Here is an 18,283-nt window from a genome sequence, read left to right as displayed (position 1 = left end):
GAAGTCGGCGCATTACAGTGACGTGTGTTTAAAGAAAACACTCACCCCACTACTCCAGGGTAGAATCGCATGCTTTCTTTCAGAACCATGTCTAGGTAACGCATTTCCGAGACGTTTCTTTGCGTAAACGTGCCCTGAAATATATAGAAGTGCGTGAATTAGGTATATAAGCCCATTTCGCCGTTCTATTTGACGCAGGGATAAATATATGGTTCCAAAATGACGAACACTGTGTTTGTGGGAGTTCTCTATAGGCATTGTATGCAGGACACATGGGCGATATCGTGTGCCGCGCTACATATCGCCAACAGTCGCCATTATATGTTTTACCTAAATAGCTTAAGAGTCTTAATGAAAGCAACATTTCTGTTGCACAAATCCCAAAGGGCATGCCGATTGGCCACCTTTACATGCTTGAAAATGTTTAATAATTACTTGTCTGACCTGTTTTAGTACATCATTGTTTTAAATGAAATTTCTTTATTTATACAAATTATTGCATTATTGGCCTACTGATACTAGTATGTTTCAGTAGTAGTGTCTATGTTATATAAGTGCTTTATGATGTATTTACATTGCTTGTGTTTCTAATTGATGAAAATAAGCCGGTTTCAGTGAACATTAAATGGTTGCATTAGAAAAATTGGCTAGTGTTGCAGTTCTCCATTTTGTGCGTACACTCCTCCGAATGACGTGCGACCTACGGGCGCAAGGCGTTCCTGAAGCTACGGAAAGCATTTTTTTTTCTCGGCGTCCGCTCTCTGTGAAGTTAAAACTGAACCACGAAGGGAAATAAACTTGCATTGCATCATCAAAACCCCGCTGCACTTGCAGAAGACCTCTGCCCACATGGTATAGTCTAGAGTCACTGCAGCAAAACAGAACATTGAACGGTTCATAAGGGCTCACATTAATTCACTTTCAGATAAAAAAATTCGAAAAGCGCAAGGATACACGAACACTGCACGTACAACTGTATTTTATTGCGACCGCAATTAATGGATACTGCGGCCGAATTACCGCCGTCAGCCTCAGCATCGCACTGACGTTCCGTAGCAAGACCAAGTCCGATAATATCACGGCCGCGCCCTGTGCAATATAGGTGCGAGGGAAAGCATGTGAGGGCTAGCCTAAAAGAATGGTGGCTTAGAGCGGTGGCGCATTGTCACGTGCACCACGGTAAAAGGGGGGGGGGGGTTGGCGGCAGGTCAGGATAGAGTGCTTCTCCGCTTCCACTCAAGGGCGTTACGTTTTGGGCGAGTTGGTTGTACATGGTTCTTATTAAACTTTTGCGCGCACAAAGACAGGACGTCGAACGAAGAAGGGACACACAACATGCGCAAGTGTGTGTCCCTTCTTCGTTCGACGTCCTGTCTTTTTGCGCGCAAAAGTTTAATAAGATCCACTCAAGGCACGGCTGAGCGCGGCCGTGCGCGTGATATCTCGGTGTTCCGCTGTCACTTCGAAGGCTAGCGGACCCGACATAGCTGATGGCTTCGTGTGCGCTGTGTTCTCGTGCGTCTATACTCCATCTCACAGGCACTCTGTGGCACGGCCGAATGTACGAGGCGTGCACAGATAATATCCCTGCGCTGCGGAATCCAGATCCGGGGGGAACTCACTGATTATTGGCGAGATTAGAGACGTGTCTTTTCGTTTGGTGCACGACACAATTCAGCAGACACTTGACAGGCTAGAATCTTTGCGCATGTAGGTCGTATACCGCGGATAGCCGTGGCAGTGAGCAGGGAACGCAGCGCGGATGAGCAAATCTCGAGGGCCATTCGGCTTTCCTATAGGCTAAGAAGTCAAACAGCTTCTGCAGTGCTGCAAAGGACTTGGGAGATGTAGTGTAGTTCGAGTTGAAGCGAGAGGCGGCACGAAGGGGAATTCGCTGGCCGCTGCTTACGTTCTTCATCACGCCAGCCTTCTCACAGCGAGTGTCTGCGGTGAGGTATTTTCGTGTTTGCCTGTGCACGCCTGACAACCTACTTGTGAATTTAGTTAGTAAACGAATGTTTACAACTGTAGTACCACTGTCAAGCGGGCAAGTTAAGTGCGTTTACAGGAGTAAACTTCGGGACCTTGAGTGACACTTTAGGCTACGCGGTGCTAAACGGGAAAACAAAGCGCACTCGCACTAAAAAAAAAAAGAAAAAAAGGCGACAGTCTAAAATCATGTTTCTTGAAGATGTAAGTTAAAATAAGAAAACCTTCTAAAAAGCGATTGCTTTAGTTGTATTATAAATAAAAAACAATCTTAATCTATATTTACTCAACAAAAAACGAAAATATTTTTATCATAATAGTGTTACAAGTCAAGGCTCGGCAAGACGAATGTCTAGTCAATCCAGAACAAGATGGTGGCGTGCGACGAGGCGGCATTTCATCCGGTTAGAACAGAATATCAGCGAGTTCTGTTCTGATTATTTTGTTAAAAGGTGTTTAACAACTAGAATGAACTTCTGTATCCTTTTTCTATGCATTACATTTTGCATCGTTGAAACCGCTGGCGGCGAGGCTATGCTTTCGACCAGCAAAGTGCGTTCCGTGAACGCACTCTGCCCAGAGTGCGCTCTTCTGCGAGTACACTCCCCTTGCGACGTTTAGATTTGGGAAAGTGCACTTAAAACCGAGTGCACTCTCCGGAAGTGCACTTAACTTGCCCGCTTGACAGGGGTATTAAATCTGTTAGGAGCTCGGTTTGACGGTGGTAAGGAATACGCATTTTGACAGCTTGAGAACGCAGAGTAGACTGGCTTTATTCAAAAGTAAAAACAGGTTTGTCGAGTGGCAGTGGTGGCGCCCCACTCTGGCAGCCGCTGCAGCCGCTTCGCTTCCAAGAAAGAGCAGGGGGCAATGACCCCCACGGCGGGGGTTATTTGTTTAATAATTTGCTATCGCAATCAATGCGTCGCCTTTATGGAGAAACTGCAACTTTTTTTTAAGGAAAGCGTCTACATATATAAAGACTACACAACCGACTGAATCAATCGTCACAAAAGAAAAAGAAAAAAGGGGGACGCAAGAAAGGCAAGTAACCTTTATTAAAAGAAAACAAGAAATGCAAGAACAGAATTATTTGCGGTTGAAATACAATATCTAAGCTGCGCAATTTTCTTTATTTTTCATTTTTTAAATATGTTCGGGAAGGTGTAGTGAGATATTAGTCTTACAAAAGTGTGAACCTCTGCATCGTGTACGGAGTGCAGGACTGCCTTAGAGAAATTGCGTGGGTGTCTTCCAGTGGTTACAGCTTCCTTGTGCATCCGGCTTCGGTATGGCCTTCCTTACTATTTCTATTGTGATTGCAGGAGACCCAGGACTTCAACCCGTGTGAGACGCCGCAAATGGGCGGAATTACCGCTACTTTCTTTTGCCCACTTCGCTCATGGTTTGAGCCCAATTATACCTGCAGGCACGATACTACACTTAAATAGACACTGAAAGGATTTGTCAATTGTGCATAAACGTACTATCGTGCGCAATATGAGCGGGAACACGCGAACGCGTGGCAAATAGCCTTGAAACCGAGTCAGAGCGATACGTGGATGGCGTTGTCCAAAACAGAGGGGAAAGGGGGCGCTCTTCTGTTAGCTGTTGCCACTCCCTCCGCGCCTGCGTTTGTTTAACACGGCAGCTTACGGCATTTGACTGGCTACAGCCGATAAGACGGCTATGTGCAGAAGTGACTTACAGCGAGTCTTTTTTTTTTCTTTCCTGCTTTTTTATATATGTAGCGGAGCTCGTGGGCCCCCTTTGCTGCGTTTCATACATTTTTCATACATTTTTTCATACATACCCCCATAGGGCCTCATGTACACCTTATGGAGCGCATCGCGTCACGCGTTACAGGCAGACGAACACATTTCCCAGGGAAACAGCTCTATAGAATGCTTACACATTAAAGCAGTGCTACTATTGCCCACGCTTAGGTGCACAAAATTACCAGTGACCGCAATATCAAGCAGCGTTATCAATGTGCGCTGGCGATGCGAAGTTCCGCACTTTGTATAAAGAGACGCAAGATGGGAGTGCCAACGATTATTAGAACAGCGTCGCCGTTTCCGACGGCGGACGCCGCGTATCGCCCATAGCAGGGTTCGAGGCTACCTGACACGCGCTCCTGCGTTCTCGCTCATATTACTCACGATAGTAGGATGACGTTATGGTAGGCTCTTCTGATAACTGAATTAATTTTAAGGTTTTAAAAATCTAAATCGCTACCAATCGCAGCGACGCAGATCCCCTAAGTTTTCAGCCGCCGCCTTGCCTACTACTAAGTGAGTGCGCGTGACGTCAGTCGAGCAAGCTATTTGATTGGCTACTCACATTGCGTCATCGCGAATGCTTGAAACATGCCGCTGCATTAAGCTTATTTTTAATAGCATGCATATGCATAGTAATTTCTGCGGCCTCAAACATAAGTGCACAAATGTAAATAAATCTATATTTCAAAGCAATGGTGCCCTGACAAGGTGGATCGACTGCTACCGCTCTGGCAGTGGGGCAGCTGATGGTACACGGTGGGGTTCTCACATGAGAGTAGGAGCAGCGACGTCGTCTTTGGCAGCAGGAACATGAATGGTACCAGCGCTGTATTACACTCATCTTGCACTGCACATCATTGTAGGGAGTAAACTGCAGCGTGTACATGCTGCAGAAGAGGCGAGCATGCCTGCTAATGTCAACACCAGCCTCCTTGGTCACCACAACATTCACCAGCAGTTTTGAAGAGGAATCTGCTTTCAGCGGTAACCACAGGTTCCACATTTGTCAGAGAGCCAAGTTTTGTATATAATTTGCCCAGAATGATAGCAGCACGACATCCTAACATGCTGAGACAAAAAAAGAACAAAAAACAAGAGTGTTGCGAAGGAAATTGAACGTGATTTACAACGTGTCATAACGTTCGTCAGAAAGCTGCCGAACTGCGTTATTCTTCACTGTGCAGCTAGAAGATACTTCTTAGCTCGTTTAGGTGTTTGTTTCCCACAGAAGTCATGCGCGCCTGAAATAAATACCATGAAAGTAACAAAGAGTTGGTCTTTGATGAAGGAGTACCTACACCAAAGGCTACCTCACACGTCTACCTCTATACCTCACACGTTCCAACGTCTCTAACTCACACGCAGAAAGCGTGGGTTCGATTTCCAGACGGATGTACTTTTTGAGGCGAAAGCGTCAAACGGCCCAGTGAGCGAAAAAACCGGTGGCATCTGCAGCAACGAAACTTGCCACTAGCTGCGACACCACGTCACGAGCGCGCCTCACACTCTCGTGACGCTGGCTCGCGCTTACTGGCTCGAGCCTCGACGTAGCAGAGCGGGCTCAAGGGAACACCTGCTGGCGCGATATTGCGTGAAGGAAGAGGGCATCGTTGTTAGTTTATCCTCGTTCAGGACAACACCAATTAATTAGCGAAAGCTAGGCGCCGCACGTGAACCTTCTCTGACACTGATCAAGAGAAGCTAGCGCTTCAACCAAGGCTCGAAGCGCTGAGAGGACTTTTTGCTGAGCAAGTTGGTATCGATTCATTATACCTATTTTTAAGGCGCCATGAAAACAACACACAGCACACATGAGGTATAATGAATCAATGCCAACTTGGCGCTCTGTCCCGTTGTCCTCTCATTTATGCCATGTGTTGTTTTTTGGCCCCTTCGAAGCGCCAGCTTCTCGGCTGACATAGCCCAAATATTGGAGACGCATCTGCGTTGACGTAAGGGAGGGTAAAGAATACAGCAGAGTCGGAGAAGCCCTCGCTTCCTGCTGCGGTGCTTCACAATGGCTGAGTCAGTAAGGACACCCGCAACGATCGGGTTAAGAAGAAGCCTCACTGCCTACGATTTGTTTTCTGAAAGTTGCGCAGACTTGCGCGAGTTTTCATTTCTAGGTTATGACCCCTACGCGCACGCAACCACGCGATTTCAAACAGTGGCATGAGCAATAACGCTTTCACTCACATCTCTCTTGAGGATACGCAGTACCTCCGCACGGAGTTTGTCCTGGACCTCTGGGTGCCGTGCAACGATGTGCAGAGTCATGCCCATTGTGTTGGGGGTAGCTTCCATACTGCGCGCATCAGTGAATGACATCAGCGCCCAAATATTTGCACGCATTGTGTCGTTGCCACTACCGTATTCACAGCTTTGCCATTACGCACGAAGGAAAGACGAACTTTTCTGTTCATATATAGCAGTCTCGGTGGAAGCAAAAAAAGAAACAAACAGGGACTCTCCCTTAGTGGGAGGAGCACAAAGCAATATGCATTGCTAGCCATGAACTATTAATCTGGAGAAAGGAAATGACAAATTATAGCAGCACAGTAAACGTCAAGCGAAGATAAAGTTTGTTAGCAAGCACCGCTGCACTGGGTTCTTGCATAGGTTCGTTCCACATACTTTGGTCAAGACGTGACACTGGTGAAAGATTCAGCGATCAAACCAGCGAGATCGCATTTTCAGCCCCAGTATTATAACCGGCGGGTCACGACCACTAGGGTTGCGCAAGTGAACGGGACGGCCGTCGTAGCCGTTTACAGGAATGTCCCTCATGATGATGGTAGGCGTTCAACTGTTCATCCCTATGACCAATACTGCACTCACATGTCTGTGAGCAAAGCTGCGTTTTTGAAACTAAATTTAAAGGGAAATAACATTCATCTTCACGACGAACAATATGACCAGGTCAGTGATACCTTAATAGGAACAGACACAGGGTCTAATTTTGTACTTTTCTCTATGAATGTTCTTCAAAATGAGTATTTGGGTAGCCAGTCTCTGAAACCGCTATACTGTAAGAGCTTTATCGACGATATTTTCAAAATTTGGCAGCATAGACAGACAGGGCTTGCAACTTTTGTAACATATTTTAAGAACTTACATTAATAGAACTGTTCTAAAAACAGTAAACTTTATGGACGCCATTCTGTCAGTTTCGCCGGCAAAACTAGCGACTGCTGCAAACCTGAAGCCTACTGATAGGCACCATTATTTACATAGCGTTCAGATAATAGAGAGAGTTATAGCTGAGCGATCGCTCGCTCGGTCGAGCGGAGCGCTTTGCTGCGCGACCTGTCGAACAAGGTTCGACTTACTGTGAACAGATGCTCGCTTCAGCTTCTCGATCGCGTTATTCCACTTGAAATCGTCGATAAGCGGCCTCGCTGCTGAGACCTTTCGGAGGATACAGAGGTACCCTTCAGTGATGAAACACTTCTGAAGCTTTTTTCGCCTGCAGACGAGCCAGCGCTGTGTTCGAAGACGGCGTCAATGACATGCCGCTGTTCGTGTGGGTGGTCGCCATGTTTGTTTTGCGAAAACGCTGATCCGCTGCGCGCGCTCTGCTGGAGAGACGAGACCAGCAAGTCGGCGGCTCACTCCCTGAAAACGCTGGCCGCATCAGCCTACCGCACACGCACAGTGGCGTTTCCACTGGCCTGCTGGGCCATTATCCCCTGAACATATTTCAGGCCTGCGCCCGAAATTTTGACGTCATATGCGGCAGGCTGACACTTCTAGAAGCCGCAGAGTCAGCGACATGAATTTAGCCTCGTTCTTTCACGCTCCTGGAAGCGCGCGGACCGGTTGGTTGGGGCGGTGGGGTCGCGCTTATCGTTTCCATTTGTTGTTTTGCAGCAATTTTGTTCCCGTGCACGATGTGCAGTAGGTGCTAAAATGGCAAATAAGTGTTGCGTGCCGGGGTGCACCGGCAACTACGATACGGGGAAGAGGACAGAAGTGTTTTCTTTCCCTAAAGATGACGACACAGTCAAGAAGTGGCTACGCGCCATTCCTAGGAAGGACTTCGCGCCCATTTCGTACACTAAGGTAAGAATTCTTGACGGTCCTGTTGCGTGCTCCTAGTTGCTCGTACTTGTTAAGTACTTTTACTGTGATACTTCCGAAGCCCAGATAGACTTATTGTGCCCACACGGACTGTAAACACGCTTACAGAAAGGGGAGAGCATTACGTTATTTTAATAAGTGGCTTCTCAGGCGTTTACGAGACGTTTGTACGTTGCTGCAGGTTTGCGGGGATCATTTCCACGCTTCATGCATCGAGAGCACGACTTCATATACGGATCCAAGAGCAGGAAATGTTCTTACAGTTGCACTGCCAGTACCGCGGTTGCCCCGTGGATCTGTGCCTAGAGTTTTTTCCAGCTGTTCTTCGTAGCTTTCAGCACTAGACAACAGCACGAAAGAAGCACCTGATGCCAAGAGGAGCCAACTAGAAGCTTCCCAACTGGCCCTTGCTGTCGAAAAGTCACTGGCTTCGCATGAAGCGGAGCAGGAGAGAGACCATTTTACGTCCCTCGAAGAACTCAAGGCGCGCTTGCAAGTGACATCAGTGTCGGTGAAGTGGACTGTGATCCATAATGAAAAGTGCACAATGTTTCTGAACATCACCGCCGATCGTTAACCTTGGTTGAAAGCGTCATTAACGGTGCTCGAAAACCTTCAAATGTCTGCCTGCTATCAAGGCTCCGCGATCAATAACCTTGGCAATGCTGTTGTACCGGACTCAGTTCGCAAAGTAAGCTCCTTGTAGGAAGTTTTGGACCACCTGTGCATGCTTCCTGAGGAGCGCTGTAGTTGCTGTCTGAGGAGCACTGTAGAGGAGCGCCACCTGTCGCTTACAATACATTCTCTTCTAGACATATTGGAAGGAAGCACTAATCAAGACACGAAAGGGGCTGCAAAGTTTATAAAGGAACATCTACTACTGCTTTCTGCCGAGCGTATTCAGTACAGCACACAAGTAATGGTGTTTCTATGCATTTTCCACACAATATCGCTGCATGCCTATAAGTTTTTGAGAGGGACAAGTACACTAACCTTGCCCCATCCGAGCACTATCAGGAAAGTGTGCTCATCTGTTCAAATGTGCCGCGAAAGTGATTCTTGCGAGGCAACTTTCCTTCAGTATGCTTCCCAGAGATTTAAACACCTGCAGCCACATGAACACACCTTGACGTTGATGCTTGACGAAATTAATATCGAGCCTTGTTTTGATACAAGGGTGGGAACATATGTGGTGCTGCAGGGAATTCCAACGAGGCAGCCACATCAGTTCACGTACTTATAGTTCAAAGTTGTGGGGATTTGTGGAATTCGACGCGCCATTGCGCGGGCGCATTTCACCCATGTTCTGCAATTCACGCTGTATCCTCTTTGCGAGCCAGTTTTCAGCGGTGGCGCTCCACTCGCGATCTTGCAAGCTGCAGAACGACCAACCATGACCAGTGGCGAGAAGCAAGGGCATCGGGACGACCCTAGCGGAGCTGGTCGAGGCGCCTTGGCGACAACGCTGTGACCCGAGCTCCTGTCCCGGCGAGTGGGACCTGGGCACCTGAAGTTACCTGGCGTCCGGAAACTGGAAGTGAATTTGGACGAGCGTGACGAACGTGCGCGCCTGGCATCCGAGCCACGTGGAGGCAGCTCGTTTTCCCGGCGCCTTATCTGATGGCGGTGATGCTGCTGTGCCCGTACAAACAGCCCGTATTCCTAATCTACAAGATGCAGAATTTATCCTGCGAACGCCCTTTGGACAAACCCGGGGCTGCGCCGAAAGGCACAGCGCCCTAACGCTCCCTTGACAAGTGAAGATGCTGCGCCGCCAGGCAGCGGCGTTCTGTGGAGGAGCATCGGCGAGCGACATGTCCGAACGTGCCACGAAGTGCTAGACAGCGCGGCGCCGTATTTCCTTTCCCCTGGAAGTTACCGCGCGCGGCAAACTTGAAGCGGGTGGCCAGCGCGGTCGCTGGTTGGACCTCTCGGACGACCGTCGAGTGCTGGCTTTGTATTGGGCCGTTTGAGTGACAATCGTTTCTCGGGGCTTTATAAGCCCCAACGCTGCCGCCTGGAGTACCGGATCGACCGAACCACCGTGAACCGAGTGCTGCTCTCGAGTGGAGTGAGATGTGTTACGCGTTGGAGTCTCGCCGGACGTCGCCGTGCGGGAACAGTCGCGTTTGCTGTTAGCTCTCGGCCCCCGCGCCGATCCGATCTTGTCCTGTATAATGACCGGTATATAGTGTATAAAGTCCCTTTTGTTATTCTCACCGACGCCTGACTCGGAGTCTTCGCTACCGACTAGAGAGCTGGTAACGCTCTGTCACGAAACGGGTGACGAGCGCTACGGGACCACCTCAAAGTCGCAACAAGCCTCTCCTGGTTGTTTACTCTGCAAGGTTGTCAGCGTCTCTTCTAGGTCCAACGCATTTCTCTCTCTCTTACACACTCACACACACGCACAAGGCATTGAACTCGATCATCTCTAACTCTCGTTTTTCTTATCATGGCTGATTGGGTTTTGATTAAGTACACTTAAAGATATACTGTGCTATAAGAATGCTTACATTGCGAGGAGCATGGTAAGCCTTAAGAATTGTTTCTGCACAGAACGCTACGCTACGGATAACTTCTTGTCCATACAGAGAAAGTACGCGTCCGAGCTAATGTTTTCTAACAATAGCAATAAAGTTGAGAATGAACATAGGTAGATTGCATGCAGTTAAGAAGTTCTTAGCATCCTTAAATTCAAGTATGTGTTGACTGTTTAATACGTACCCAGCAATGAGGTAAAATGCAGAGTTCGCCACGACTTCGTCCTTGGTTAGCGCTAGCTTTGTTTGTCCGTCAAAGCCTGTTTTGTTGCAGATAAAAAAGAAAAAGAAAAAACGGTACTGCACACATTAACGCTTTGTTGGTAGTTAGAGCGTATAATTTTGTTGTATAAAATGTAAGAGGGAGCACAAGCAGCACATGTGAGCTGAGGCACCAAGCGCGAGAAGTTTGTTGCGTCTAACAGAGCAGAAAATGTTCAGTACAGAATAAGGCTATAAGGCACTATTATTCAGAACTTTTTGGTATTTATGTATTGTCGGTATTGTTGTTGTTGTTATATACTCGATTTGTAATTCCTCAATTATAGTACGTCAACCTTACAAACATATATTTTATCCTAGATTTTGTGAGGCACCCGTAAGTCGTCATTGAAAGCATCGTATGCAATTGATGGGACCACAGGGTACTTTTCTCTCGTTAAGCTGGATTGACTCGACGAGTAGATCGCTGTTTCAGCACGCAGACAAGCGTCACGTGGCTGGGCAGCAACGAATCGCGCCGCCAGCAGCTTGTCCACGGCGCTCTCGTATGCGGCGTGATGGGGCGGCAGATCAGCAACGCCAAGTTCGTCCGCCGAGGTCGGTCCGTTGTGTGCATCCGCTTAACCAATATGCGCGGACTAGAAAGGACGACCCGATGAGTTAGTAGGAGGCGCAGTGAGCTTTGCAGTTATTTATGCGGTATGATAAACGGCGTTTGCGTACAAGCCGACAATAGAGGCTTAAACGAGACGTCGCTGGTTGAAATAAAATTGAGGGGTCTGGCTTTCCGATGACGAGCTGGCATTTAGCGTGAATCACGCGTAATCGCCACGTGGATTATGATCTGCATGCTGGTGACAGTCGGTTCCATTTCTTCGGCGTTAAGCTTCACCTGGCGTCGTTCCACTCGGCCTGCCCGTTCTCACGGCCGGTGTTGACGCAGACGCTTTCTGAATATAGAGCGCAAAGCAGGACAGACATGCCCAGTTTGCTCTCGTCACAAGAGTGAAGTTGTTCATTTGTCCCTTTGTGAAAGTGTTTTGCAGCAGCAGGCTGCTCGCCTGATGGAAGGCTTGCTTGAGCACCTGGTTCTCTTGAAATTGGCGCGCCTCGACGCCTTTGTGTTGATGAGCTTATTCCGTACGCCCACTCACAGGTGATCCGTCAGCTTGCTTTGGAGCAACTTGAGACCGCTGTCACCAGAATGTTACAGGAACAACACCACGGATTTCCGAATTACTGAAACATTGCCGTATCACCATCTGGCCTGATCTTTCGTTTATTCTCGTTTCGATACTATCGATTGCCAAGCATTTTTTTTACAAGTCATTCCATACCTTTATTTTTTTTTCTTTGTAAGTGTAAGTGGCAAGATGAAACCAATTAAGTTCTCCCATGGTAAGAATGTGGCGGCTGTGTTTAAATGGTGTCGTGTTTTTCAGGTAAACTAACTTATTAGGTGTGCTTATGTATTTCTTTTCTGTTGGTATCAAGGTTAGGTTTACATTGGTTGTGGCGCCCCATGCCAATCAGCAGCTAGTACTGTAGGCAGGACTGCATTATTGCCGTGCAAATAGCACGCAGTTCTTTTAAGGAATTATATGTCGGTCCGAAGTATAAGAAGCATATAGTCTGTTGCCGTGTGTGCCACATTTGTGGCGCAACCGATGCATCACAAGTGTGGGACATGCTACAAGCGGATTACGAACATATTATGTAGGACAAAAAACGTTCTAGATCCGTTCAAGCATTCCACATACGCGTAAACTTTAGCGTGTCTAAAACCCTTAGATACTTCTTCGCGGTGACCGCTTTCACTGTCGTGCGGTAGCTTTTTTTTTTGGCATCGCTCGCTGCGACCTCAGCTAGTTGTCTCGATTTCTGGCATGGCCCGAACGAGGTTTTTCCAGACGTCACTGCTACGCATCGACCTTTGGCACCGTACAGTTTGTGGGGATGCGCGACTCTCGCGCGTCCCCTGATATGTTTTTCCCGCATAGCGCGTCTCCTGTAATCCGGCTTCGCCGCGTAGGGACTATCCCCTCCTCCATAGCGGCACGTAGGGACGGACTCCCCCGTGTTAACGTTGGGCTACCTCGGCGGCACCGTTAACATCGGCAGTTACGCTTAGGAGCCGAACGCCATACATCCACTCAGACGAGAAAATACTCGTCACTAAATGTAATGAATGAAGCAGTGTGTCAACGAACATCGTCTCAGGGAAAATGCATCGTGCTGCTCACCTATTTCCCATATAGCAAAAAGCGAGGCAAAACGAAAGACAGGGAGGTTGACCAGGGGATGTCAGGCTGCCGTTAATGCAGCTTTTATCCTGCCATCCCCACCACTTATGTACAGCAGTGGATACTTATGCGGTAAACGAACTGGTTATGTCATATAGGACATTTCCGGTTGGCTACCATGTGCTGGAAAAAATAAACGAAATATCAGAGAAAAAACAGTGCGACTTGGGCAAGACGGATTGACAGCGTGTCGCTCACCGTGGTCTTCGTGTAGGGATAGCTGCCCCCTGCTCTCCTTATTTAGCAGCAGTTGCAACACGTCGGCCTTTTCGCGCTGCAAGGAAATTAATAAAGGTGTATGATGAGCGGAAGCCAAGATGAATTCTCCGCAAGCCGCATCGTATAGATTAGTATAAGGGCCCTGATGCGGAGACAATGCTTCGCGAAATTTTTACTCGCCTCATATAACACGAATATGTAGCTGCAACTCGTACACTACATTCAGCAAAGAAACATTGGTTGCTCTGAGCCTACGACTCCATTCGCATTGCACTTTCGGATTTTGCAGGATTTTTCAACGCGTATGCCTTCCTCAATCCGCTTTTGTACATACCGACCCTTTCCATTTTTTTTCTTAAATTGAAAAAAATATTACCGAACATGCAACGACACGTTTAATAAATTTCTATATCACTAGCCAATATTGTGATTGATATATCACTAGCCTATTGTGACTATCACTAGTCACAATACATCGCCTTAGCGATGTATTGTGAAAATCGGATTATATATGCAGTGCTTCGAATAACTGCTTCATAAAAACACGAAGAAAGAGTGCACAGGCAGCCAGCAAGTAACGTCAGACGTGCTGGAGAGTTCTAAGCCAGCTTAGCGGTTCTAAGTGTCATCAGAGGACATCTAATCAGTACATTGAAGCTCGCAGTTTATCGCTAAATGCAACCTACTAGAATGCATGCACAACGCTGGTTCGACACAAATATATTTCTAGCTAGTAGTTTTTGCCGCTATTAAAAGTCGTTGTTAAGAAAAGAGGAAAATGATCTGACGCTGGCATCGATCAGCGGTATATATGTCCTCCCTGTATATTATCCTGTGTAAATATTCTTCCCTATAATATCTGGTGAAGCTGCGTGGTAAACTAGCCACAATGCAGATCTGGACCTTCGCATGCAGTGGTCATGACGTCTGTTCTGCTGCCACGGCTAACGACGCTATCCCACTAGCTCAGACAGCACCGCAAGTTGTTCACTCCTACCCACTTGACCCGGGAACCTTCACTGGCAACGCCGACGTCGACGTCGAAGAACGGTTGACGTGGTACAAACGCGTTAGCAGCCACGACAGGTGGGATTCCACACTTATGGTGGCGAATGTTTCATTTTTCTTGCGAGGAACCACAAAGCTATGATTTGAGATGCAAGAATATGACCTTACGCATTGAGAGAGAGTTGCAAAGAGAACCTACGCGATCTTTTTGGGAAGCCTATTGAAGGCCAGTTACCAGCCCAGAAACAGCTCGCGTCTCGAACCCAGATGTCCACGGAATCGTACGTCTCGCACATTCAGCACGCTCTGGCGTTTTGGCGAAAAGCAGAACAGAACGATTTTTCAGCTGCCTTGAACGACAGGAAGCAGGTCGACGCTATATTGTTAGATTACTGGAAGGCTTTCTATCTGGTTGTACATAACGAATTAATTAACAAACTTATTGAAATGAATATAAATTATGATGTTGTTATGTGGATCCGCTCATATCTTACAGGTCGGACACAATACGTTGAAATAAATGGTAACAAATCTAACCAATTAAAAATAACCTCAGGCGTTCCACAGGGATTCGTTTTAGGACCACTTCTTTTTCTAGTTTACATAAATAATATGGCTCATCACATAAGTAACGACATAACCATCGGGTTATTTGCAGACGACTGTTTATTATATCGTGAAATCAATAACCAAAACGATCAGGCGTCACTTAGTCAAGCCCTTAAAGCTGTAGAAGTCTGGGCCGCAAGAAGTAGAATGAAAATTAGCGAATCTAAATGAGTCATGCCCAGAGTTACAAACAAAACAAAAAATGTTATTGAGTGTAATTATGAGATGAATTCAACAATTTTAACTGAAGCTCAAAGGTAAAATACCTAGGTTTAACAATTTGGAAAGACTTAAGTTGGAAATCACACGTAGACAGAATTTGTGGAGCTGCAAAAAAAAAAAAATAGTTACGGTTCCTTCGCCGAAAATTGAAGCTAGCAACCACACCCGCCAAGCTAGTTGCATAATTAATTTACATTAGACCGACGTTAGAGTATGCCAGTGTCATTTGGGATCCGTTTCAATCAGGCTTAATAAATCGCATTGAGAAGATACAGAAAAAATCCGCAAGGTTCATTCTTTCCCGGTATTATCGTACCGACTCTGTTTCTGAAATGCTTCGGTTGCTTGATTTGCCTCCACTGGCTCAACGGCGGAAGTTGGCTAGACTTAATTTTTTTTTTGTTATCAAAAGACCACTTCAATATTGAAACCACTCCCTATCTTGCTCCCAGACAGGCTAGAAACGTCAGGTCAAGCAATCATTGCATGTTCTCAATTCCAAAAGCATGTCTGGACGTGTACGCTTATTCATTTTTTCCGCGAACGATTAAGGAATGGAACAACAGTTTGCCGGCGTCTGTTTTGCTGTCGAGTAGCATTAAAAGCTTTGAGCAACCCGTGAAAAACCTTTTATGAAACTGAATCTTAGTGGTGTCGTGCAAACGTTGGTCACATTGTTCTAGAATACATATCTTAGTCTTTCTTTTATGCCGCTTCCGATATCACCGTCACAATGTTACAAACTTGTATTTCTTAGCCAAAATATTAAATTTGTACTTAGTTATTTGTTTTGCCTTGTATTTCCAACATTCATTGCTTCATGTCCTATTTACGTTTGTAAGGTGTTTACATTTTTTACGCTATGTGCAAACTTGCTGTACCCACCCTGTTACGGCCAGGAGGCGAACAGTATTTGAAACAAATAAAAAAATGTTGGAGGCAGATAAAGTGCGCCACATTTTAAAGGTCATCGCACACGACGCATTTATCCTCCTCCTTTGCAAGAGCTGTGCAATGGTCGAGTCCATCATAACGGAGGGCCGGTGCTTCTACCACGCTAACAGCAAACGTACTGTACAGAGCTTAGATCGGGTTCTCGATAGGGGTGCCACCTCTTCCTGGGACGACCTACCAACGCTACGTCAACAACCAGCATCACCGAGTTTGACGCAGATCATGTGTCACAAGCTGGAGGTCATGGCTCCGAGCACTCACGATCCACAGTCGCATGACAGCTTAACCAACTTGCTCATTCAAGCCGTTGTCCGCCAAGAGATTGGAAATATACACATTCCGCTAACCGTTGGCCAGCTTTCTGTCCCTACCGCGCCTGTCATTGCTGCTACTGTAGCACCCAGACCAAATTCAACCGAAAGTTACAGGAACCCAGCTGAGTAGCGAAGACCGGACGACAGACGTGTTAAATTCGTGTGCTTTCAGGTCGGCCACATCTCCCGCCACTGCCACAGCCGCTGGTCCTCTTCACTTCGACCATACGCTGACCGCCGCTTCAAAAGAGAACCTCTTTCACTGTCCCCTCTCGCTGAGCCCTACAATGTCGACCTTACCAGACGGAAGAACACTATCAGCCGTTCGCCCTCACCGCAACGCCGCCAGTCCTGTTCGCATCCGTCACGACGGTCGCCGTCCCCATCTTATTCTGGCCGCTTCTCGGGAAACTAAGCAATGCAGCTCCCAGGGGTGAGGCTGCATTGAAGATCTGCGCTGCAAAACCTCTGTTGACTATTGCTCTCAGACCGAACCTAATCGGAGTTTTTGTTGACTGTGTGCCTCTTAGAGCTTGCATTGATATCGGAGCTCAAGTGTCAGTAATGCGCTCAGACCTTTGTAGTCGTCTCTAGAAAGTTCTGACGCCTGCCGAGTCACCGGCCTCCGAGTAGCCAACGCAAGCACCAGAGCTGTGAAAGGAATGTGTACCGCCTGCGTAACCATTGCCGGTAGCGCAACATCCATCCTCATCACTGTTCTTGTCAGGCATCCTCACGAAGTGATTCTTGGAACAGACTTCTTGACATTTCATTCTGCAGTATTTGATTGTTCAACAGGTGTTCTCCGCCTCGAGCTGCCGGAGTACTCTGCCGACACTGCCACAGACCAGTACGTACTTCGATGAATTGAATTTCTCCTGCTGCAACCTGATGCTGCCACCTCTGTCCCCATGTCTCCTTTCCCACTTTTTCTCGATGGCCAATATGTAGTAGCCGAATTATATGACCTTTTTCTTACACGACAAATAGCCCTTCCCAGCGCTGGCGCCACAGTTATCAGCAATCGTGCGTGGTTCTCCCTCCTGATCTTTTGGTTGTCTACATAGGTTCTTGCTTAAGGTGTAACAGTCGCCGTGTTGCACCCATTGAATGACTGTGAAGTTTCTGCGTTAACACCTGATCTACCGTCTGACTCTGCTGAATCTTTGACTCCACTCAGCTCTTGTGAAGACCTGTTTGCTAACATGGTAGCTATTGGCCTACGTCCCGCCTATGCAGACACACTCCGCCGCGTCTTGGTGTCCTACCACGATCTGATTTTGGCAATCATCCGCTTGGTTGAACCAACGTTGTCACCCATTCGATCCATACCGGCAACGCTGCTCCTATCCACAGACGGCCTTATCGCGTGTCAACAGCTGAACGCCAGGTTATACAAACAGATGTGGATTAAATGCTCGCCGTGGACATGGTCAAGTCCTCCTGCAGTCCGTGAGCATCACCCGTCGTCCTGGACAAAAAAGAAATAAAGAATGGGGCAGCTTCGCACTAGTGGCGCGAAGACTGCGCAAACAGCTGGCGGCCCCACCTAGGTTATTCTTGGTTCGGCTAAGTTTATGTGTCGTTTCTTCCGACAAGACATGTCTGAAAAGAGCCGAGGTGTCATGTACATACCGGCCTGCTACCATGAAGAACGCATTGGCGCTTGCATGGATTTGCGAACTTGCGGCTGAAAGTTCTCCGTGACGCCCATGCCCATATCGTTTTGTCGACGCGTTTGGTTGCACGCACGCTTTTTTCTCGGTAACGCGAGCTCGTAACTCCGGATCTTCTCCAAGTCGCTGACGTTTCGCCGCCGCCTGACTGGCGGGATATTCGGAATTGGACCGAAGTCGTCGCATCTGTTCTCGAGTAGCGACACGGCGACTTCCGCGCCGTGCTTCCTCTTCTTCGGGAGAGACGCTATTCTTCTGTCATCCCATCTCTCTCTTCGTCGGAGACCCGGCTGTTCTGCTGGCGCGGCGGCAGAGTGAAGCTGCCTTTATACCCCCGTAGTGACGTTACGGCTTATGGCGTTT

General features: G+C 47.6%; 1 protein-coding gene across 1 annotated transcript in view; it reads right to left on the bottom strand.

Annotated features, from left to right (window-relative positions):
• Positions 1 to 18,283, bottom strand: part of LOC142570457 (cytochrome P450 3A24-like) — a 99,722-nt gene that overhangs the window by 11,504 nt on the left and 69,935 nt on the right. Inside the window, exons 8-11 of the mRNA XM_075678845.1 lie at positions 13,117 to 13,192; positions 10,578 to 10,653; positions 5,967 to 6,075; positions 46 to 134 (exon numbers count right to left, since the gene is read on the bottom strand). Coding sequence (XP_075534960.1) covers positions 46 to 134; positions 5,967 to 6,075; positions 10,578 to 10,653; positions 13,117 to 13,192 — 350 coding nt within the window. The remainder of the gene's footprint in view (positions 1 to 45; positions 135 to 5,966; positions 6,076 to 10,577; positions 10,654 to 13,116; positions 13,193 to 18,283) is intronic.

The sequence above is a fragment of the Dermacentor variabilis genome, chromosome 1 (genome assembly GCF_050947875.1).
Source record: "Dermacentor variabilis isolate Ectoservices chromosome 1, ASM5094787v1, whole genome shotgun sequence".
Taxonomy (NCBI): domain Eukaryota; kingdom Metazoa; phylum Arthropoda; class Arachnida; order Ixodida; family Ixodidae; genus Dermacentor; species Dermacentor variabilis.
This window is presented reverse-complemented; position numbering and strand designations above follow the sequence as displayed.